Consider the following 22,180-nt stretch of genomic DNA (forward strand, 5'->3'; position numbering starts at 1 on the left):
TATCTGCGGTTCGCCCTCCTGAACGGTCACTACCAGTTTCAGGCGCTGCCCTTCGGCCTGTCTACAGCTCCGAGGGTGTTCACGAAGGTGATGGCAGAAATGATATTTCAGCTCAGAGTCCTGGAGGTCATCATTGTCCCTTACCTGGATGATCTCCTGATAAAAGCGAGTTCTGGGGAGCTTCTACTGCTCCTATATCTATATGATCGCACTATACAACTTCTGTCTCACCATGGGTGGATCCTCAATCTACAGAAGTCCCAACTGGAGCCATCTCAATGGCTCCTGTGTCTGGGTATGATACTGGATACTGCAGCTCAGAGAGTGTTCCTCCCAGAGGACAAGGTGGGAACACCTCAAGAGATGGTTCACAGGGTTCTCTGACCTGCTCAAGTTTCCATTCATCTTTGTATAAAATTGTTGGGAAAAATGGTGGCCTCGTACAAGGCGATACAGTTCGGAAGGTTCCATGCCAGACCCTTCCAATTGGACATCCTGAACAAGTGGTCCAGTTCACATCTTCAGATGCACCGGATGATTCAGCTGTCACCCCAGGCCAGGATTTCACTCCTGTGGTGGCTACAGGCTTCCAACCTGCTGGAAGGTCGACGCTTCGGGATTCAGGATTGCAACCTCCTCATGATGGATGCGAGCCTGAGAGGATGGGGAGCTGTCACCCAGTGGGCGCAGTTCCAGGGCATGTGGTCTGCCCAAGAGGCCCTACTTCCGATCAACAAACTGGAACTTCGGGCTCTATACAATGTCCTGATTCAGGCCTTCCACTCTACTCAGGTATCAGGCGATCCAGGTTTAGCTGGACAACGCCACGGCAGTGGCGTACATCAGTCAACAAGGAGGGACTAAAAGCAAGGCCTGCATGCAAGAAGTGTAAAAAATACTTCTCTGGGTGGAAAGAAATGCAAGAGCACTGTCCGCAATTTTCATTCCGGGAGTGGACAACTGAGAAGCGGACTTCCTGATTCGCCACGATCTCCACCCTGGGGAGTGCGGATTACACCCTCAGGTGTTTCAATGGATTGTCGACAGGTGGGGATGCCCGCAGATCGACATGATGTTGCTCACAAACCAGAGACCCTCAGGCGAGTGCAGTGGATGCGCTAATGTCGCCTTGGCCTTACCAGCTGGTCCTCCGATTCCGTTGATCCCAAGGGTGCTCAAGTAGATCAGACATCGCGGAGTACAATCAATCTTGATTGGCCCCTGAGAGCGTGGTATGCGGCTCTTCTGGACATGTCCATAGACAACCCTTGGCCTCTGCCGCTAAGAAAGGATCTTCTTCAGCAAGGACCGTTCGTCTGCCCGGACTTACGGCGGCTTCATTTGATGGCATGGAAGTTTAGCGGAACATCCTAGCTCACAAAGGGCTTTCCAAAAGTCATTGTCAATATGGTGCAAGCCAAAAAACCTGTGACGTCAAAACACTATCATCCTATCTGGTGGAGATATGTTTCTTGGTGTGATGAACGCACATATCCATCTGCAGAATTCCACTTGGGACGATCCCTTTGTTTCCTACAGACTGGAGTGGATAAAGGCTTATGTCTTGGATCCATTAAGGACCAGATTTCATCTCTTTCCGTCTTCTTCCAGAAGAAGTTGGCTAACCTGCCTGAAGTTCAGACCTTCTTGCAAGGGGTGCTTCACATACAACCTCCGTTTGTGCCGCCTACGGCACCTTGGTATTTGGATGTGGTGTTATGCTTTCTACAGTCCTCCTGGTTTGAACCTCTGATAATGGTAGAAGACAAGTACCTCACATGGAACACGGTGATGTTATTGGCCCTGGCTTCTGCTAGATGTGTCTCAGAATTGGGGGCCTTATCGTGTAAAAGTCCCTACTTGATATTTTACAAGGACAGAGCGGAGATCCGGACTAGACAGCAGTTCCTACCGCAGGTTGTCTACGCGTTCCACCTGAATCAACCTATTGTGGTTCCGTCCTGTTCTGACGCTTCGGCTCTTCCGGAGTCTTTGGATGTTGTGCGTGCTTTTAAGATCTATGTCAGGCGCACAGCTCTGGTCAGGAAGACGGATTTTTTGTTTGTGCTCTATGATGCACAGAAAAAGGGTTGTCCTGCTTCAAAGCAGTCTCTTGCTTGTTGGATTAGGCTTACTATTCAACAGGCCCATGTGTCGGCAGCCTTACCTGTTCCTATGTCTCTGAAGGCCCACTCTACAAGGTCAGTGGGCTATTCCCGGGCGGCTGCCCGTGGAGTCTCGGCCTTGCAACTATGCCGAGCAGCTGCCTAGTCGGGGAAGTACACTTTTGTGAAATTCTACAAATTTGATACCCTGGCCAAAGAGGATACCCAGTTTGGGCAGGCGGTACTACAGCAGTCTCCGCACGTTCCCACCCATTCTGGAAGCTTTGGGACGTCCCCATCGTACTAGTCTGTCCCCAATATCCCTTATGGATGCTAGAGAAAATAGGATTTTAATACCTACCGGTAAATCCTTTTCTCGTAGTCCATAAGGGATATTGGGCGCCCGCCTCTGTGCGGTGACTTTCTGCAGGTTCTCTGTTTAGTTGTTGCTGTTTTCTGTTGCCAGCCATTGCTGGCCTGGTTGTTATGGTGTGCTGGTGTGTAAATCTCACCACCCTTATTGTTATGTTCCTTCTCTCAAGTAAGTCCTTTCTCCTTTGGTCACTGTTTTACCTATAACTGCCTGTGGGAGGGGGCATAGAGGGTTGGAGCCAGCACACCCAGTTGAAAAATTTTAAAGTGCACTGGCTCCTTTGGACCTGTCTATACCCAATTGTACTAATCTGTCCCCAATATCCCTTATGGACTACGTGAAAAGGATTTACTAGTAAGTATTTAAAATCCTATTTTCACAGGTACCGAATGTAAGGAGACATTTAAAAGACTAGGCAGGAAGAGGAGAAGTAACCTTATATACCCTAAGTGGGCGGTCCCTAAGTGTGAAAAAACTACCTGTCTAGAGTAGAGATGAGCGCCTGAAATTTTTCGGGTTTTGTGTTTTGGTTTTGGGTTCGGTTCCGCGGCCGTGTTTTGGGTTCGAACGCGTTTTGGCAAAACCTCACCGAATTTTTTTTGTCGGATTCGGGTGTGTTTTGGATTCGGGTGTTTTTTTCCAAAAACACTAAAAAAACAGCTTAAATCATAGAATTTGGGGGTCATTTTGATCCCAAAGTATTATTAACCTCAAAAACCATAATTTACACTCATTTTCAGTCTATTCTGAATACCTCACACCTCACAATATTTTTAGTCCTAAAATTTGCACTGAGGTCGCTGTGTGAGTAAGATAAGCGACCCTAGTGGCCGACACAAACACCGGGCCCATCTAGGAGTGGCACTGCAGTGTCACGCAGGATGTCCCTTCCAAAAAACCCTCCCCAAACAGCACATGACGCAAAGAAAAAAAGAGGCGCAATGAGGTAGCTGTGTGAGTAAGATTAGCGACCCTAGTGGCCGACACAAACACCGGGCCCATCTAGGAGTGGCACTGCAGTGTCACGCAGGATGTCCCTTCCAAAAAACCCTCCCCAAACAGCACATGACGCAAAGAAAAAAAGAGGCGCAATGAGGTAGCTGTGTGAGTAAGATTAGCGACCCTAGTGGCCGACACAAACACCGGGCCCATCTAGGAGTGACACTGCAGTGTCACGCAGGATGGCCCTTCCAAAAAACCCTCCCCAAACAGCACATGACGCAAAGAAAAAAAGAGGCGCAATGAGGTAGCTGTGTGAGTAAGATTAGCGACCCTAGTGGCCGACACAAACACCGGGCCCATCTAGGAGTGGCACTGCAGTGTCACGCAGGATGTCCCTTCCAAAAAACCCTCCCCAAACAGCACATGACGCAAAGAAAAAAAGAGGCGCAATGAGGTAGCTGACTGTGTGAGTAAGATTAGCGACCCTAGTGGCCGACACAAACACCGGGCCCATCTAGGAGTGGCACTGCAGTGTCACGCAGGATGTCCCTTCCAAAAAACCCTCCCCAAACAGCACATGACGCAAAGAAAAAAAGAGGCGCAATGAGGTAGCTGTGTGAGTAAGATTAGCGACCCTAGTGGCCGACACAAACACCGGGTCCATCTAGGAGTGGCACTGCAGTGTCACGCAGGATGTCCCTTCCAAAAAACCCTCCCCAAACAGCACATGACGCAAAGAAAAAAAGAGGCGCAATGAGGTAGCTGACTGTGTGAGTAAGATTAGCGACCCTAGTGGCCGACACAAACACCGGGCCCATCTAGGAGTGGCACTGCAGTGTCACGCAGGATGTCCCTTCCAAAAAACCCTCCCCAATCAGCACATGATGCAAAGAAAAAGAAAAGAAAAAAGAGGTGCAAGATGGAATTGTCCTTGGGCCCTCCCACCCACCCTTATGTTGTATAAACAAAACAGGACATGCACACTTTAACCAACCCATCATTTCAGTGACAGGGTCTGCCACACGACTGTGACTGATATGACGGGTTGGTTTGGACCCCCCCCAAAAAAGAAGCAATTAATCTCTCCTTGCACAAACTGGCTCTACAGAGGCAAGATGTCCACCTCATCTTCACCCTCCGATATATCACCGTGTATATCCCCCTCCTCACAGATTATCAATTCGTCCCCACTGGAATCCACCATCTCAGCTCCCTGTGTACTTTGTGGAGGCAATTGCTGCTGGTCAATGTCTCCGCGGAGGAATTGATTATAATTCATTTTAATGAACATCATCTTCTCCACATTTTCTGGATGTAACCTCGTACGCCGATTGCTGACAAGGTGAGCGGCGGCACTAAACACTCTTTCGGAGTACACACTTGTGGGAGGGCAACTTAGGTAGAATAAAGCCAGTTTGTGCAAGGGCCTCCAAATTGCCTCTTTTTCCTGCCAGTATAAGTACGGACTGTGTGACGTGCCTACTTGGATGCGGTCACTCATATAATCCTCCACCATTCTATCAATGTTGAGAGAATCATATGCAGTGACAGTAGACGACATGTCCGTAATCGTTGTCAGGTCCTTCAGTCCGGACCAGATGTCAGCATCAGCAGTCGCTCCAGACTGCCCTGCATCACCGCCAGCGGGTGGGCTCGGAATTCTGAGCCTTTTCCTCGCACCCCCAGTTGCGGGAGAATGTGAAGGAGGAGATGTTGACAGGTCGCGTTCCGCTTGACTTGACAATTTTGTCACCAGCAGGTCTTTCAACCCCAGCAGACCTGTGTCTGCCGGAAAGAGAGATCCAAGGTAGGCTTTAAATCTAGGATCGAGCACGGTGGCCAAATTGTAGTGCTCTGATTTCAACAGATTGACCACCCGTGAATCCTTGTTAAGCGAATTAAGGGCTGCATCCACAAGTCCCACATGCCTAGCGGAATCGCTCCCTTTTAGCTCCTTCTTCAATGCCTCCAGCTTCTTCTGCAAAAGCCTGATGAGGGGAATGACCTGACTCAGGCTGGCAGTGTCTGAACTGACTTCACGTGTGGCAAGTTCAAAGGGCATCAGAACCTTGCACAACGTTGAAATCATTCTCCACTGCACTTGAGACAGGTGCATTCCATCTCCTATATCGTGCTCAATTGTATAGGCTTGAATGGCCTTTTGCTGCTCCTCCAACCTCTGAAGCATATAGAGGGTTGAATTCCACCTCGTTACCACTTCTTGCTTCAGATGATGGCAGGGCAGGTTCAGTAGTTTTTGGTGGTGCTCCAGTTTTCTGTACGTGGTGCCTGTACGCCGAAAGTGTCCCGCAATTCTTCTGGCCACCGACAGCATCTCTTGCACGCCCCTGTCGTTTTTTTAAAAATTCTGCACCACCAAATTCAAGGTATGTGCAAAACATGGGACGTGCTGGAATTGGCCCAGATTTAATGCACACACAATATTGCTGGCGTTGTCCGATGCCACAAATCCACAGGAGAGTCCAATTGGGGTAAGCCATTCCGCGATGATCTTCCTCAGTTGCCGTAAGAGGTTTTCAGCTGTGTGCGTATTCTGGAAAGCGGTGATACAAAGCGTAGCCTGCCTAGGAAAGAGTTGTCGTTTGCGAGATGCTGCTACTGGTGCCGCCGCTGCTGTTCTTGCGGCGGGAGTCCATACATCTACCCAGTGGGCTGTCACAGTCATATAGTCCTGACCCTGCCCTGCTCCACTTGTCCACATGTCCGTGGTTAAGTGGACATTGGGTACAGCTGCATTTTTTAGGACACTGGTGACTCTTTTTCTGAGGTCTGTGTACATTTTCGGTATCGCCTGCCTAGAGAAATGGAACCTAGATGGTATTTGGTACCGGGGACACAGTACCTCCAACAAGTCTCTAGTTGGCTCTGCAGTAATGATGGATACCGGAACCACGTTTCTCACCACCCAGGATGCCAAGGCCTCAGTTATCCGCTTTGCAGTAGGATGACTGCTGTGATATTTCATCTTCCTCGCAAAGGACTGTTGAACAGTCAATTGCTTACTGGAAGTAGTACAAGTGGGCTTACGACTTCCCCTCTGGGATGACCATCGACTCCCAGCGGCAACAACAGCAGCGCCAGCAGCAGTAGGCGTTACACGCAAGGATGCATCGGAGGAATCCCAGGCAGGAGAGGACTCGTCAGAATTGCCAGTGACATGGCCTGCAGGACTATTGGCATTCCTGGGGAAGGAGGAAATTGACACTGAGGGAGTTGGTGGGGTGGTTTGCGTGAGCTTGGTTACAAGAGGAAGGGATTTACTGGTCAGTGGACTGCTTCCGCTGTCACCCAAAGTTTTTGAACTTGTCACTGACTTATTATGAATGCGCTGCAGGTGACGTATAAGGGAGGATGTTCCGAGGTGGTTAACGTCCTTACCCCTACTTATTACAGCTTGACAAAGGGAACACACGGCTTGACACCTGTTGTCCGCATTTCTGGTGAAATACCTCCACACCGAAGAGCTGATTTTTTTGGTATTTTCACCTGGCATGTCAACGGCCATATTCCTCCCACGGACAACAGGTGTCTCCCCGGGTGCCTGACTTAAACAAACCACCTCACCATCAGAATCCTCCTGGTCAATTTCCTCCCCAGCGCCAGCAACACCCATATCCTCCTCATCCTGGTGTACTTCAACACTGACATCTTCAATCTGACTATCAGGAACTGGACTGCGGGTGCTCCTTCCAGCACTTGCAGGGGGCGTGCAAATGGTGGAAGGCGCATGCTCTTCACGTCCAGTGTTGGGAAGGTCAGGCATCGCAACCGACACAATTGGACTCTCCTTGTGGATTTGGGATTTCAAAGAACGCACAGTTCTTTGCGGTGCTTTGCCTTTTGCCAGCTTGAGTCTTTTCAGTTTTCTAGCGAGAGGCTGAGTGCTTCCATCCTCATGTGAAGCTGAACCACTAGCCATGAACATAGGCCAGGGCCTCAGCCGTTCCTTGCCACTCCGTGTGGTAAATGGCATATTGGCAAGTTTACGCTTCTCCTCCGACAATTTTATTTTAGGTTTTGGAGTCCTTTTTTTACTGATATTTGGTGTTTTGGTTTTGACATGCTCTGTACTATGCCATTGGGCATCGGCCTTGGCAGACGACGTTGCTGGCATTTCATCGTCTCGGCCATGACTAGTGGCAGCAGCTTCAGCACGAGGTGGAAGTGGATCTTGATCTTTCCCTAATTTTGGAACCTCAACATTTTTGTTCTCCATATTTTAATAGGCACAACTAAAAGGCACCTCAGGTAAACAATGGAGATGGATGGATTGGATACTAGTATACAATTATGGACGGGCTGCCGAGTGCCGACACAGAGGTAGCCACAGCCGTGAACTACCGCACTGTACTGTGTCTGCTGCTAATATAGACTGGTTGATAAAGAGATAGTATACTCGTAACTAGTATGTATGTATAAAGAAAGAAAAAAAAACCACGGTTAGGTGGTATATACAATTATGGACGGGCTGCCGAGTGCCGACACAGAGGTAGCCACAGCCGTGAACTACCGCACTGTACTGTGTCTGCTGCTAATATATAGACTGGTTGATAAAGAGATAGTATACTCGTAACTAGTATGTATGTATAAAGAAAGAAAAAAAAACCACGGTTAGGTGGTATATACAATTATGGACGGGCTGCCGAGTGCCGACACAGAGGTAGCCACAGCCGTGAACTACCGCACTGTACTGTGTCTGCTGCTAATATATAGACTGGTTGATAAAGAGATAGTATACTCGTAACTAGTATGTATGTATAAAGAAAGAAAAAAAAACCACGGTTAGGTGGTATATACAATTATGGACGGGCTGCCGAGTGCCGACACAGAGGTAGCCACAGCCGTGAACTACCGCACTGTACTGTGTCTGCTGCTAATATATAGACTGGTTGATAAAGAGATAGTATACTCGTAACTAGTATGTATGTATAAAGAAAGAAAAAAAAACCACGGTTAGGTGGTATATACAATTATGGACGGGCTGCCGAGTGCCGACACAGAGGTAGCCACAGCCGTGAACTACCGCACTGTACTGTGTCTGCTGCTAATATATAGACTGGTTGATAAAGAGATAGTATACTCGTAACTAGTATGTATGTATAAAGAAAGAAAAAAAAACCACGGTTAGGTGGTATATACAATTATGGACGGGCTGCCGAGTGCCGACACAGAGGTAGCCACAGCCGTGAACTACCGCACTGTACTGTGTCTGCTGCTAATATATAGACTGGTTGATAAAGAGATAGTATACTCGTCGTAACTAGTATGTATGTATAAAGAAAGAAAAAAAAACCACGGTTAGGTGGTATATACAATTATGGACGGGCTGCCGAGTGCCGACACAGAGGTAGCCACAGCCGTGAACTACCGCACTGTACTGTGTCTGCTGCTAATATATAGACTGGTTGATAAAGAGATAGTATACTCGTAACTAGTATGTATGTATAAAGAAAGAAAAAAAAACCACGGTTAGGTGGTATATACAATTATGGACGGGCTGCCGAGTGCCGACACAGAGGTAGCCACAGCCGTGAACTACCGCACTGTACTGTGTCTGCTGCTAATATAGACTGGTTGATAAAGAGATAGTATACTACTAATATTATATACTGGTGGTCAGGTCACTGGTCACTAGTCACACTGGCAGTGGCACTCCTGCAGCAAAAGTGTGCACTGTTTAATTTTAATATAATATTATGTACTCCTGGCTCCTGCTATAACCTATAACTGGCACTGCAGTAGTGCTCCCCAGTCTCCCCCACAATTATAAGCTGTGTGAGCTGAGCAGTCAGACAGATATATAATATATATAGATGATGCAGCACACTGGCCTGAGCCTGAGCAGTGCACACAGATATGGTATGTGACTGACTGAGTCACTGTGTGTATCGCTTTTTTCAGGCAGAGAACGGATATATTAAATAAACTGCACTGTGTGTCTGGTGGTCACTCACTATATAATATATTATGTACTCCTGGCTCCTGCTATAACCTATAACTGGCACTGCAGTAGTGCTCCCCAGTCTCCCCCACAATTATAAGCTGTGTGAGCTGAGCAGTCAGACAGATATATAATATATATAGATGATGCAGCACACTGGCCTGAGCCTGAGCAGTGCACACAGATATGGTATGTGACTGAGTCACTGTGTGCTGTGTATCGCTTTTTTCAGGCAGAGAACGGATTATATTATGTACTCCTGGCTCCTGCTATAACCTATAACTGGCACTGCAGTAGTGCTCCCCAGTCTCCCCCACAATTATAAGCTGTGTGAGCTGAGCAGTCAGACAGATATATATAATATTATATATAGATAATAGATGATGCAGCACACTGGCCTGAGCCTGAGCAGTGCACACAGATATGGTATGTGACTGAGTCACTGTGTGCTGTGTATCGCTTTTTTCAGGCAGAGAACGGATTATAAATAAAAGTGGTGGTCACTGGTCACTATCAGCAAAACTCTGCACTGTACACTACTGAGTACTCCTAATGCTCCCCAAAATTAGTAAATCAAGTGTCTCTCTAATCTATTCTAATTCTAAACGGAGAGGACGCCAGCCACGTCCTCTCCCTATCAATCTCAATGCACGTGTGAAAATGGCGGCGACGCGCGGCTCCTTATATAGAATCCGAGTCTCGCGAGAATCCGACAGCGTCATGATGACGTTCGGGCGCGCTCGGGTTAACCGAGCAAGGCGGGAAGATCCGAGTCGCTCGGACCCGTGAAAAAAAACGAAGTTCTGGCGGGTTCGGATTCAGAGAAACCGAACCCGCTCATCTCTAGTCTAGAGCTAGGGGGATGGGATACAATCTCAGAGTAATGGCTGCCATGAAGTATTTTGAAGAAATGAAATGATCGGTAAGTATTTTGTGAACTGAATAACTTTAAAGCAGTTATTCCCAGCTGCAGACCTGGATAAACATGTGTACTCTGTCATTGGTGAGTTGAAAGTTTATTTTATTCCCACAGCATTGGATGGTCTTGCAAGGCAAACAGGTATCTATTAAAAGCTACTCCATTTTCTGTGCCTGTGGCTGGGCAGAGTCACTGGTTGTACACTGTCATGTTACCTGTTTATCACAAATCCACATGTACACATCACTTGTCCTTTGTGTTGAAGTATCCGGGCTAGTATAACAATGAAAGGTAAAGCCTTTATTCAACAACAAAAAATAGGATTTTAATTTTCTCGTGGTCCGTAGAGGATACTGGGGTCCACATTAGTACCATGGGGTATAGACTGGTCCACTGGGAGCTTTGGGCACTTTAAGAAATCCATAGTGTGCACTGGCTCCTCACTGCCAGACTCGGTCTAGAAACTGTGCCCGAGGAGATGGACATATCCTGAGTAAGAATGTAACAGAACAGTGGTGAGATTCGAACCAGCACGCACACTCCAGAGGAAAGCCATGCTAACAAAATCTGAACAGGAACAGCAACAGCCTAACCAACAACATTACTTAAAGTAACAGTGCAGGAAACACAAAGCACTGGACGGGCGCTCAGTATCCTCTACGGACTACGAGAAAAGGATTTACTGGTAGGTAAAGTCCTAGAGGATACTGGGATCCACATTAGTACCATGGGGATGTACCAAAGCTCCGAAACTGGGTGGGAGAGTGCTGAGGCTCCCGCAGAACTGATTGACCAAATTGAAGGTCTGCAGAGGCCAAAGTATCAAACTTGTAGAACTTGGCAAACGTGTTCGAACACAACCAAATAGCTGCTTGGCAGAGCTGTAAAGCTGAGACACCCCGGGCAGCCGCCCAGGAAGAACCCACTGACCTAGTAGAGTGGGCCTGTACTTTAGGAACTGGCAATCCTGCCGTAGAATAAGCCTGCTGGATAGTAAGCCTGATCCAGCGAGAAATAGACTGCTTTGAAGCAGGACACCCAATTTTCTTGGGATCATAGAGAACAAACAGCGAATCAGACTTTCCGTGACGAGCTGTCCGCTTCACATAGATCTTCAAAGCCCTCACGAAATCCAGGGACTTTGAGGTAACAGAGGTGTCAGTAAGCACCGGAACCACAATAGGTTGGTTCTTCCTAACCACCTTAGGAAGAAATTCCTGACGAGTTCTGAGTTCAGCTCTACCTTCATGAAAAATCAAATAGGGGCTATTGTGAGACAATGCCCCCAGTTCGGACACACGCCTTGCAGAAGCTAAGGCCAACAGTGTAACGGTATTCCACGTAAGAAACTTTACGTCAACCTCCTGTAAAGGCTCAAACTATTCCGATTGTAGGAACTGCAACACCACATTCAGATCACAAGGTGACGTGGGAGGCACAAAGGGCGGTTGGATGTGCAGAACTCCCTCCAAGAACGTCTGAACCTTAGGGAGGGAAGCCAATTGTTTCTGGAAGAAAATGGACAAGGCTGAAATCTGGACTTTCAAGGAGCCCAAACGTAGGTCCACATACACACCTGACTGTAGAAAAAGGATAAAACGTCCCAGTTGAAAATCCACTGCAGGAATTTCCTGTTTTCGCACCACGAGACATAATTTTTTCCAAATACATTGGTAATGTTTAGACATTACCCCTTTCCTGGATTGGATCAGGGTTGGAATAACCCTGTCCGGAATGCCTTTCCGGGCTAGAATTTGACGCTCAACCTCCATGCCGCCAAACTTAGCCGTGGTAAGTCTTGATAGACGAACGGCCCCTGTTGTAGAAGATCCTCTCGAAGAGGCAGAGGCCACGGGTCCTCTAGTAGCATCTCCAGTAGATCCTCGTATCAGGCCCTCCCTGGGTAATCTGGAGCAATGAGAATTGCCTGAACCTTTTTCCCTTTTTATTCTTTTGAGAATTCTTGGGATCAATGGAAGAGGTGGAAACACGTAAACCATCTGGTAGACCCATGGAGTCACCAGAGCGTCCACCGCCACTGCTTGTGGGTCCCTCGACCTGGAACAATACCGCTTTAGCTTCTTGTTGAGACGAGAGGCCATCATGTCTATCTGTGGATTTCCCCACCTACGTGTTAAGGACCCAAACACCTCCGGGTGAAGGCCTCGCTCTCCTGGGTGGAGGTCGTGTCTGCTGAGGAAGTCCGCTTCCCAGTTGTCTATTCCCGGAATGAAGATTGCCAACAGTGCTACCGCGTGTCTTTCTGTCCAGACCTCTGACATTGCTGCTCTGCTCTTCGTTCTGCCCTGTCGGTTATGTACGTTACTACCGTCACATTGTCCTACTGAACTTGAATGGCGTGATCTTGAAGAAAATGTGTTGCCTGTAGAAGGGCGTTGTATAAGGCCCTTAGTTCCAGAATGTTGATCTGAAGAATGGCTTTCTGACTTGACCATTTTCCTTGGAACCTTTCCCCCTGGGTGACCGTTCCCCCAACCTCTGAGGCTTGCGTCTGTGGACAGCAGAATCCAAGTTTGAATCCGAACCTTCGACCAGGTGAGAAGTCTGAAGCCACCACAGAAGAGAAATCCTGACTTTTGGCGACAGACGTATCCTATGGTCCATGTGTAGATGCGATCAGGACCATTTGTCCAACAGATCCAGCTGGAAGGGCCTCGCATGAAACCTTCCATACTGCAGAGCCTCATATGAGGAGACCATCTTCCCCAGAAGGCGAATGCATAGATGCACCGATATCCGGGTTGAAGAAATACCTTCTGTTCCTCCGTATCCAGTATCATCCCCAGGAACAGAAGCCTCCATGTTGGTTCCAGGTGGGATTTTGGTAGGTTCAGAATCCACCCGTGATCCTGAGGTAGTCTGAGTTGAGAGGACAAAGTTGTCCAACAACCTCTCCCTCGATGGTGCTGTTATCAGCAGGTCATCCAGTTATGGTATAATGTTCACTTCCTGCTTGCAGAGGAGAAACATCATCTCTGCCAATACCTTGGTAAATACCCTCAGTGCCGTGGAGAGGCTAAATGGCAGGGCCTGGAACTGGTAGTGACAGTCCTGTAGTGCAAACCTTAGATAAGCTTGATGAGGCGGCCAAATTGGAATATGAAGGTACGTATCCTTGATGTCCAGAGACACCAGAAATTCCCTTTCCTCCAGACCTGAGATCACCGCTCTTAGAGACACCATCTTGAACCTGAACACCCGCAAGTACGGGTTCAGAGATTTGAGGTTTAAAATGGGCCTTACCGAACTGTCCGGTTTCAGAACCACAAACAGGTTGGAGTAATAACCCTTGTTTGTAGTTGAGGTGGAACTGGGACAATGAGTCTGTACCAGTTTTTGAATGGCTGCCTGTAAAGTCCTACTTGCTTCCGGAGAAGCTGGTAAGCATTATTTGAAGAATCTGTGAGGTGGGAGTTCCTGAATCTCCAGTCTGTATCCCTTGGGTGATGAGGTTTTTCAACCAGGGATCCTGGCATGATGTTGCCTAAATGTGACTGAAAGAACGTAACCGGGCACCCACCTGCCTGTCTTCCAGGCAGTGCAGTCCACCATCATGCTGAAGGTCCTGTTCCTGCCACTGCTGGTTTTCTGGGTCTACTTTTATTGCCTTTGAAGGCCGTAGAAGAACCTTTGGGTTTGCTTTTAAATTTTGCTGTCCGAAAGGACTGCAGAGTTGGAGCAGAGTAGGTTTTCCTAGCTGGGGGTGCTGCGGAAGGAAGGTATGTAGACTTGCCCACCGTAGTCTTGGATATCCACATATCCAGTTAATCTCCAACAAGGCCTCACCTGCAAAAGGTAGGCTCTCCATGCCGGTCCTGGAATCCGCATCCGCAGTCCCCTGGCGTAGCCATAAGCCTCTGCGTGCTGAAACTGCCATGGCAGCAACGCATGCATTGAACAGGCCTTTTCTTTCCTGGCCTCCATCATAAAATTTGCAGAATCCTGTATATGTTGCATGAACAAAATGATTTCTCCCCTGTGGAGAGAATTCAAATCATCAATTAGGTAATCTGACCCCTTTGCAATGGCCCTAGTGATCCATGCACAAGCAATAATGGGTCTCTGGGCCACCCCCGCAGCTGTGTACAGGGATGTGAGACAGGTCTCAATCTTGTGATCAGCCATGTCCTTTAAGGAGTCTGCGCCTGGGACAGGTAAAAAATTTCACATGACAATCTAGATACAGATGCGTCCACGATCAGTGGGTTTTCCCATTTCTTCCTATCCTCCTGAGGGAAAGGGAAGGAATGAGCAACCTCTGAGGGATCTGGAACTTTGCCTCTGGATTTACCCAAGTCACTTCAAACAGAGAATTTACTCTTTTGATGCAGGAAAAGTAGCAGAGGATTTCTTCTTTACATTAAAATAAGATTCCTCCTCGTCTACTGTCACCTTACCAGGATTCTGCAATACATCTCCTTCAAATAGCTTCTATCGGAGGTTGCACCCCCTGAGTCAGAGCTGCAGCTCCCCCCCCCCCCATATCCACTGCACCGTCCCCTGCATCTGAGGCATCATCATCAGTGTCAGCCTGCAAGATTTGGGCCAGTGTACTCTTTTGTGGACCAATGGTAGGGGATTGAGGTGCTGGTGTGGAAGCTGAATCTCTATTCTTCAGGTCATCCACAGACTTAAGTATTGCGTCTCCTTCTCAGTATGGGATAATTTATTTGAATATATTTAATTATCCTCTTATGGAATGCAACCATGCTGGGTCAGACCCACTATGAGAATGTGCTCTGAGTACACTGTAATGATCCCCCAGGGAAAGAGAAGCACTCTGCTGTGTAGGAAACACCCTCCTTATACATTTTAATGTGGAAGAGTATACGCTCACACACACACACACGAGAATACAGGTTAAGCACAATTGAACAAAAAGAAAATGGGGTTGTACTGCTAGGTGCACTAAACTAAGATAAAATTTAACTTTTATTAATACATTGTATTAGAAGACCGATATTTCGGACAGTGTGCGAAAAATAGGGTTAAAATTGAATAAAGAATCCAACTGTGTGCTCAAAGATATAGAAGTGATAAGAATTAAAAAATGTGTCTGCTCCTCTGATTGCATTGACTCTCTATTAGGGTGTTTTGGGATATATTTAATGTATTTAACATATATTATATACCCCTGATAGAGAAAAAACCCAATCACTTGTATTTTAAGGGTACCGATCCTTTAATAACCCACTATATATTGGGTAAGATGTGTTATATCGGGTAAAAATAAACTCTGTTAATTCTATTGGTCCCACTTGTTACAATTGTCTGTAGATGTTGGGTATTGTAGAGATTCAAATTATGACGTGAAATACAAGATGTTCACCACTATCATGTGTGCTTGGTGGGGCAATGAGCTCAATTAAAGAAAATCTACCCTATTCCCCAATTGCCGTAATGGTAAGATTCCAATTACTATCTATAAAGTGGACTGCTGCAGATCCGCAGACCGCTGGTCCTACGTCAGTAAAAAGATATATACATGAAAAATTGTATGTACTGATATACCAAGTCTCAAGACTGGTCACAATGTGCCCCACACCCCAATTTTATCTTAGTTTAGTGCACTTAGCAGTACAACCCCATTTTCTTTTTGTTTAATAGGTGTTACACATGGTTGTCTTAGGTAGCACCCCCGATATGAGATTATAGGATCTTTCCAGATATTATAATCGGGGTTTTGTCCAGATATTCCATATGGCATTTGGAGAGTGCAGATTTTTTTCTGTTTCTTGTTTAAGCACAATTGACCAACAGACCCCCTAGGGAGACACAGAGTTATAAGGAAACCAGCCCCACAGCGCCCCTTTAGCTAATAATAATTTAAGCTGGTGCAGATTAAGTACCCTTAACATGGTATTTGTGCTTATAATACTGCTCTCCCCCTTTATGGAGGAGCTGTGCTTCCCTGCCAGCGTTTTAATGTGAGCTGCAGAGAGAAAATGGCGCTGGTGAGCTGCTGGATCCGCTCATAGTGAAGCCCTGCCCCCTTAATGGCTTCCCACTTTTTTTTACTGGCATGAGGTAATTTTATGTCTAACAGAGGGTTAAAACCCTTGTTAGGTATGTGAGCCAGTGTGGGTATGCATTGGTGGCTCAGCGCGCCCCTCACAGCGGGACACACACTGCTGTGTATGTCCTCTGAGCCCCCTGGAGCGCAGCCTGCACTCAGAGCTGCGCTCCCACCCTTGTGCCACCATTCCTCCCGGCGACCCACTAACCGGGACGCCGGCGCTGCACTTGCCACTCTTCAGTCTTCTGGCTCTGTTAGGGGTGGCGGCATGCTGCGGGAGGGTACGCTCGCTGTGGTGAGGCTTGCGAATGACTCCCTCAGGAGCTCAGTGACCTGTCAGCGGAGAAACGGGACCATTAACTCTTTAGAAAGTTGGGCCGTACTCCCCCCTAAGTCCCACGAAGCAGGCAGTCTGTTGCCAATCAGACCTGCCTGAAAACAACAAACAGAAAATAAATGCAGAAAACTCTTCAGGAGCTTTTCTAAGTGTGACCGGCTCCTCTGGGCACATTTTCTAAACGGAGTCTGGTAGGAGGGGCATAGAGGGAGGAGCCAGTGCACACTATTGATTTCTTAAAGTGCCCAAGGCTCCTAGTGGACAGGTCTATACCCCATGGTACTAATGTGGACCCCAGTATCCTCTAGGACGTAAGAGAGAGTGTGGTTAGGTTTCACTAGACTTCCAAGGTACGACTTCACATGTATGAATAACCACTTACTTGAATTTGGCTGTTAAGTATGTAACCTCTGTTAGCGGACAGCTGGCTGTAAAGGGGCAGGTGGATGTGGAGATTAGTTTAGGAGCTAAAAATAGGCTGCTGAGTTTATATCAAGTGTTTTGTGGAACACATTGGCCTAGAATTATGCATGAATTGTAGCTTATTATATTATGGCACATTACAGTATATGCTATTTTATAGTGTGCTGTCACAGTATGGAAGTTACAGTAATATGGTGTGGTAAGGAAGATGGACCTCAGAAACGCTCTAATGTTGTAGTAATGGCAGCTTACTATTAGAGTCAACAGTGCTAGCATTCAGTGCTGGAATGAGAATAAAGCTTTCTTATATAGAACAGGGAAATGTAGTTCCAATTGTCACAAGGTGAATGACTAAAGTGCATCCTTTACCCCAAACAAAGCTCAAGTTATTTTATTGTCTGATCAGTATTAATGAGGATAGACCTGTCAGAACTCTAGAGATGCTGCAGTGGCCATAAGTGTTGCGTTATGGCCTGTGCTACATTACTGTATCCTGGTCATGGGACTGCGAGAAGGTGCTGCATTAGGATCTAGTTCCAAGTGAATTAATAGGCTGTATTCTCATGAATATTTGTTCAGCCCCCCAAAAAAACTGCATTAATTATCCAGGCTACAAGAACACTTTGGTATTCACACAAGCCAATATACCGTTTTTAGGGGGTCATTTCGAGTTGATCGCTAGCTGCCGTTCGCAGTGCAGCGATCAGGCTAAAAATCGGCATTTCTGCGCATGCGTATGCACCGCAATGCGCAGGCACGCCGTACGGGTACAAAGAGCATCGTGGGTTTGCACAGAATCTAACGAACATTCCAGTAGCATGGCCGAACGCAGGAAGATTGACATGAAGTGGGCGTTTCTGGGTGGCAACTGACCGTTTTCAGGGAGTGCTTAGAAATACACAGGCAGAAAAAACGCAGGCGTGACTGGGCGTTCGCTGGGCGGGAGTGTGACGTCAAAAGCCGTCCCTCCGTCGTTACAATCAACGCACACGAAGAGTAACTACAGGGCTGGTCTTGTTTTGCACAAAACGATTTTGCAGGCGCTCTGCACAGGCGTTCGCACTTCTGCAAAGTGAAAATACACTACCCAGTGGGCGGCGACAATGCGTTTGCACGGCTGCTAAAAACTGCTAGCGAGCGATCAACTCGGAATGACCCACTTAGTATCTCTGTAATGTTCACTGGGTGAAGGCACAACTTGCTCACTTACATCCCAGATTGCTTAGCACTATGGAGAATTCCCACTAAAATACTGTATTTATAAATATACTAGCTGTTGTCCCCGGGGCTGACTTCATTTCTGTACCACTAACCATTAACTCCTGTCCTTCACTGGCCTGTCCTCTTCAGATAGTGGGCTGCCACTCACCAGTCACCAGCAGAGCATCATTGGCTGGGTTGGTGCACATCTCTCCAGGCAAGTGACCAGTGACAGCAGGCATTTCAGAAACTCGGCAGCAGGTGCATGCACCAGGCATGTAGGCCCAATGTACATGTGCACCAACATGATGACCTAATTTTCATCAGTGGTCATTTTTATTATATAGATTTAGCTGTAACTGTTTTTTGGGGTCTTTTTTTCTTTTTTTTACAGATTTTGGAAAAACAGAGGACCGAGTTGAAATTCTGAACCCTTCACAGAGTGAATATGAGGTAGGACTCCGCTTATATATATATATATATATACTGTACTGTCAATCAAAATAAACTTTGTATGATTATTTCTAACATAGCATAACACACACCATGACCTAGTCTTTGTATTCTGGTACATGTTAGGAAATTATGTATTACCACCATTTTCCATATAGCCCTAAGTTATCTAGCAGCTTATGAATCAAGTTACATGCTGTAAAATAATATTATTAAAGTGCTTTCTGAGTAATCGCCCACGGGTATGTTACTGGGACTGAGTTGCTCTTATTAATTGTTCTTCAGCAGTTAAATATTTTAGACATCATTTATTGCTTTCATATTGTTATTCCCTGATACACCAAAGTTTCATGTACACAGTCCTTTTTAGGTATTTACCTGAGTCCTCTATCACCTGCCTTTTGGACAGTGGGGCAGATTTATTAAGCTCAGTGAAGTGATAAAATGGAAGGCGATAAAAGTCCAGCCAATCAGCTCCTTACTGCCACATCACAGGCTGGGTTTGAAAAATGACAGTTAGGAGCTGATTGGCTGGTCCTTTATCACCTTCCACTTTATCACTTCACCGAGTTTAATAAATCTGCCCCAGTGTTATTAAAGGCAAAGTAGACTGAGAACACAGATTCAGGAGACAGCCTAGTAGTTTAAATAATAAAATACTAAAACTTGCAAGTTAAATTATATTTTGTTTGGTAATTACATTTTAGGGTCTGCTATAATAACATGGAAATTGCAATATTCTCAAGTGTGCTTCTTTTGTATCACTTCTCAAGTTAGTAAATATTGTGTTAGAGACCCTTCTTAGGAGTTCTTGAAAAACCATTGGCTCCAGTACTTGTAATTCGCATAATCAGCAACAGGGAGCAACACCTGCCATTTACTCTGTAGTGTTGTGCGTTAGTTTATATTGTGTGCTAATTGTGCTATTTTTACCTTTTTTCAGGGCCACACCTTCAAGAAGATTGTGCTGACTATATACATCTGCGGAAACTTTGCCTTTCTGATAACATTCTTGGCTGCAATCAACCAGATTTAAAGCACACACTTAGGAAAAAATGCCTTTATTGATGCTGTTATAGCCTGTTGAACTATGCAATTCAGTCCTATAAGAGCAGCAGATATCTCAGGACATTCTGATCTGTCATGTTCATGCTGCTGATGTTGCTAAAGCTGAAGAGGAAAATAATATCATTTACCTTAACTCAGAGGGACGTTTTTTTATTTATCCTCTTTTCATTAATAATCTCATTTATTTGGTGCCTTGAAGTGTGTCCCAGATCTGAAAGTGCCATACAAAAGCAACACTGCAGCACATTGTTTTTTATACACTGTTAGATTAATGCATATTCCTTAACAGACCTTTGTATAGGGATATTTAGTCTGAGGCAGCAGCAGTCCCAGCTTCAAGGCTAGTGTTTCATGTTTAAAGCACTGATTAAGTAATTTGTATGCAAGCACAGATGTCCTTACAACCTGGATTGGTTGGTTGCTTTGAGGATTGTAGTTGGGAAAACACTGCACTAAAGGTACATACTTGCATGTAGCATTTTAGGTCCTCATTGTGATCAATAGATCACTCTGTATTGAGTGTTGCCATCAACTGGAAAAGTGGTAATGGACCACAGGTGGTACTAGAATTACCTATCAGCACATCCTCTAAACCAGAAGCTAGGGTTTGGCTAATCCCAAGAGCCATGTAACCTATGCACAAAATAAAAAATAAGACTGCTGACAGCCTGTACTGAGCAGGTGTTGGGTCCCTATATGCTTTATGTTTATATTCTAGTTGAGTAGTTCCCAAACTCTGTTCTCAAGGAACCCCAACTGTCCATGATTGAGCACAGGTGAATTAATTAGTACCTCAGTCAATTTGATTTTAACCATCTGTCCTCAGCCATGAATATCCTGAAAACCCTGGACTGTTTGGGTGCCTAGAGGACAATGTTTAAGAATCACTGTGCTAGTAGAAAGACTGTACTCTCTCTTTTTAAAGAAAATTGTGTCCCCCTAATTACATTTAATAAACAGTCAATTTAGCTTAGTTAAATGCTCTCTGTAACAGGGATTGCTAATATGCCGACATATAGGATGTGACTGTGGAGCCTGGATACAATTCTGTCACTGAAAAAAACATTTTTATACAGGTTTGCGTCTCCAGTATCCAAAATGTTGTGGCCTAGAAGTAATTTGTATTTCGGATATTTCTATATTTTTAAATATTTGCACACCTTGATAAGGGGTTGTGTACAAGATATCTGCAGTGAGGATGCCGTTGGTCAGAATATAGACACCAGCATCCCCACTGGCAAAATCCTAACAGGTGTGAAGAACTGAACTAACACTAACCATCCCCCTGCAGCCTAGCCCTAAACTTCCCCAGCATACTTCTGTTCCGGATTCCAGTGCCAGCCTTCCACTGGGATGCCCACTACATCCCATAATGAGGTATCTTGAGGATGAAGCCTAAGTCTGAACACAAAATGCATTTTAGCTTCATGTACACCTTATACACAAAGCCTGAATGTGATTTTATACAGTATTTTGAATAATTTTGTGCATAAAACAAAGTTTGTATACATTTAGTCATCAAAAAGGAGAGGTATATCGGATTTTTTTTAAATCTATTTTATTACATATACTGTATAACATATATATATATATATATATATATATATAAAATAAAATGAGTGCCTTATGTATGAGATAATAATGCGTGCTTAATGTCTATATTTAGAATAAAAAAATTGTTATGTGTATTGTACTAATGTTGGCTATGAATGAAAAGGTTCTAATATGTAACCCCCTTTTCACTATACTGTGGGGAGCTACCCAATAATTAGCTATGCCTCCACCCAAGTATGTGTACTTACTGATCCATATAGGGCCTACTTGGGAAAACCCCCTTTTTATTATCATTTTTCCACTAATTAAGAATGTATTTATTATCACATGCCCTCTAGATGCTGCTCAAGAACCAGGTAGATTTATTAATATTACACTCACTTCTTCCAATGTCACAGAACATGTATAACAAATCACATCCATAACCAGCAAGGTAACTTATTTCATTTGCATTACATTCCTTGTTGTATGTTAACAAACAATAATATACTCACCCAGCACAGCTCTCGCCTTACTAGTAATTGTAGTCTGTTTGTATTTATATACAGTACATATATATATCGATATCAGGTACTTTCCTTGTAATGAGAAACAAACTATGAAAGGTCTCCAGTCCTTACACCAGATTACTTAGTGTATTATAAATGCCTGCTTCCTGTGTCTATATGGGATGAAGACTGTGTCTCCAGCTGTACGGTAGTGAAGATACAGCTAATAAAGCCTTTGAGATAATTAGTAATGGGTAGTTAAAGGTTCCCAACTGAGTTCAAATAGTACTCCTGCATTAATCCTTTAAGTAAGGTATGG

General features: G+C 45.6%; 1 protein-coding gene across 3 annotated transcripts in view; it reads left to right on the forward strand.

Moving 5' to 3' along the window:
* Positions 1 to 20,872, forward strand: part of LOC134957718 (putative ferric-chelate reductase 1) — a 146,956-nt gene extending 126,084 nt beyond the window's left edge. For 2 of the 3 annotated variants that reach the window (XM_063939820.1, XM_063939821.1), the window contains exons 15-17: positions 10,416 to 10,442; positions 18,693 to 18,751; positions 19,695 to 20,872. In XM_063939820.1, the coding sequence (XP_063795890.1) occupies positions 10,416 to 10,442; positions 18,693 to 18,751; positions 19,695 to 19,787 (179 nt within the window). In that variant the 3' untranslated portion in view covers positions 19,788 to 20,872. The remainder of the gene's footprint in view (positions 1 to 10,415; positions 10,443 to 18,692; positions 18,752 to 19,694) is intronic. The other variant, XM_063939822.1, reaches the window with a different exon arrangement.
* The last annotated feature ends 1,308 nt before the right edge of the window (positions 20,873 to 22,180 follow it).

The sequence above is a fragment of the Pseudophryne corroboree genome, chromosome 9 (genome assembly GCF_028390025.1).
Source record: "Pseudophryne corroboree isolate aPseCor3 chromosome 9, aPseCor3.hap2, whole genome shotgun sequence".
In the NCBI taxonomy this organism is placed as follows: Eukaryota; Metazoa; Chordata; class Amphibia; order Anura; family Myobatrachidae; genus Pseudophryne; species Pseudophryne corroboree.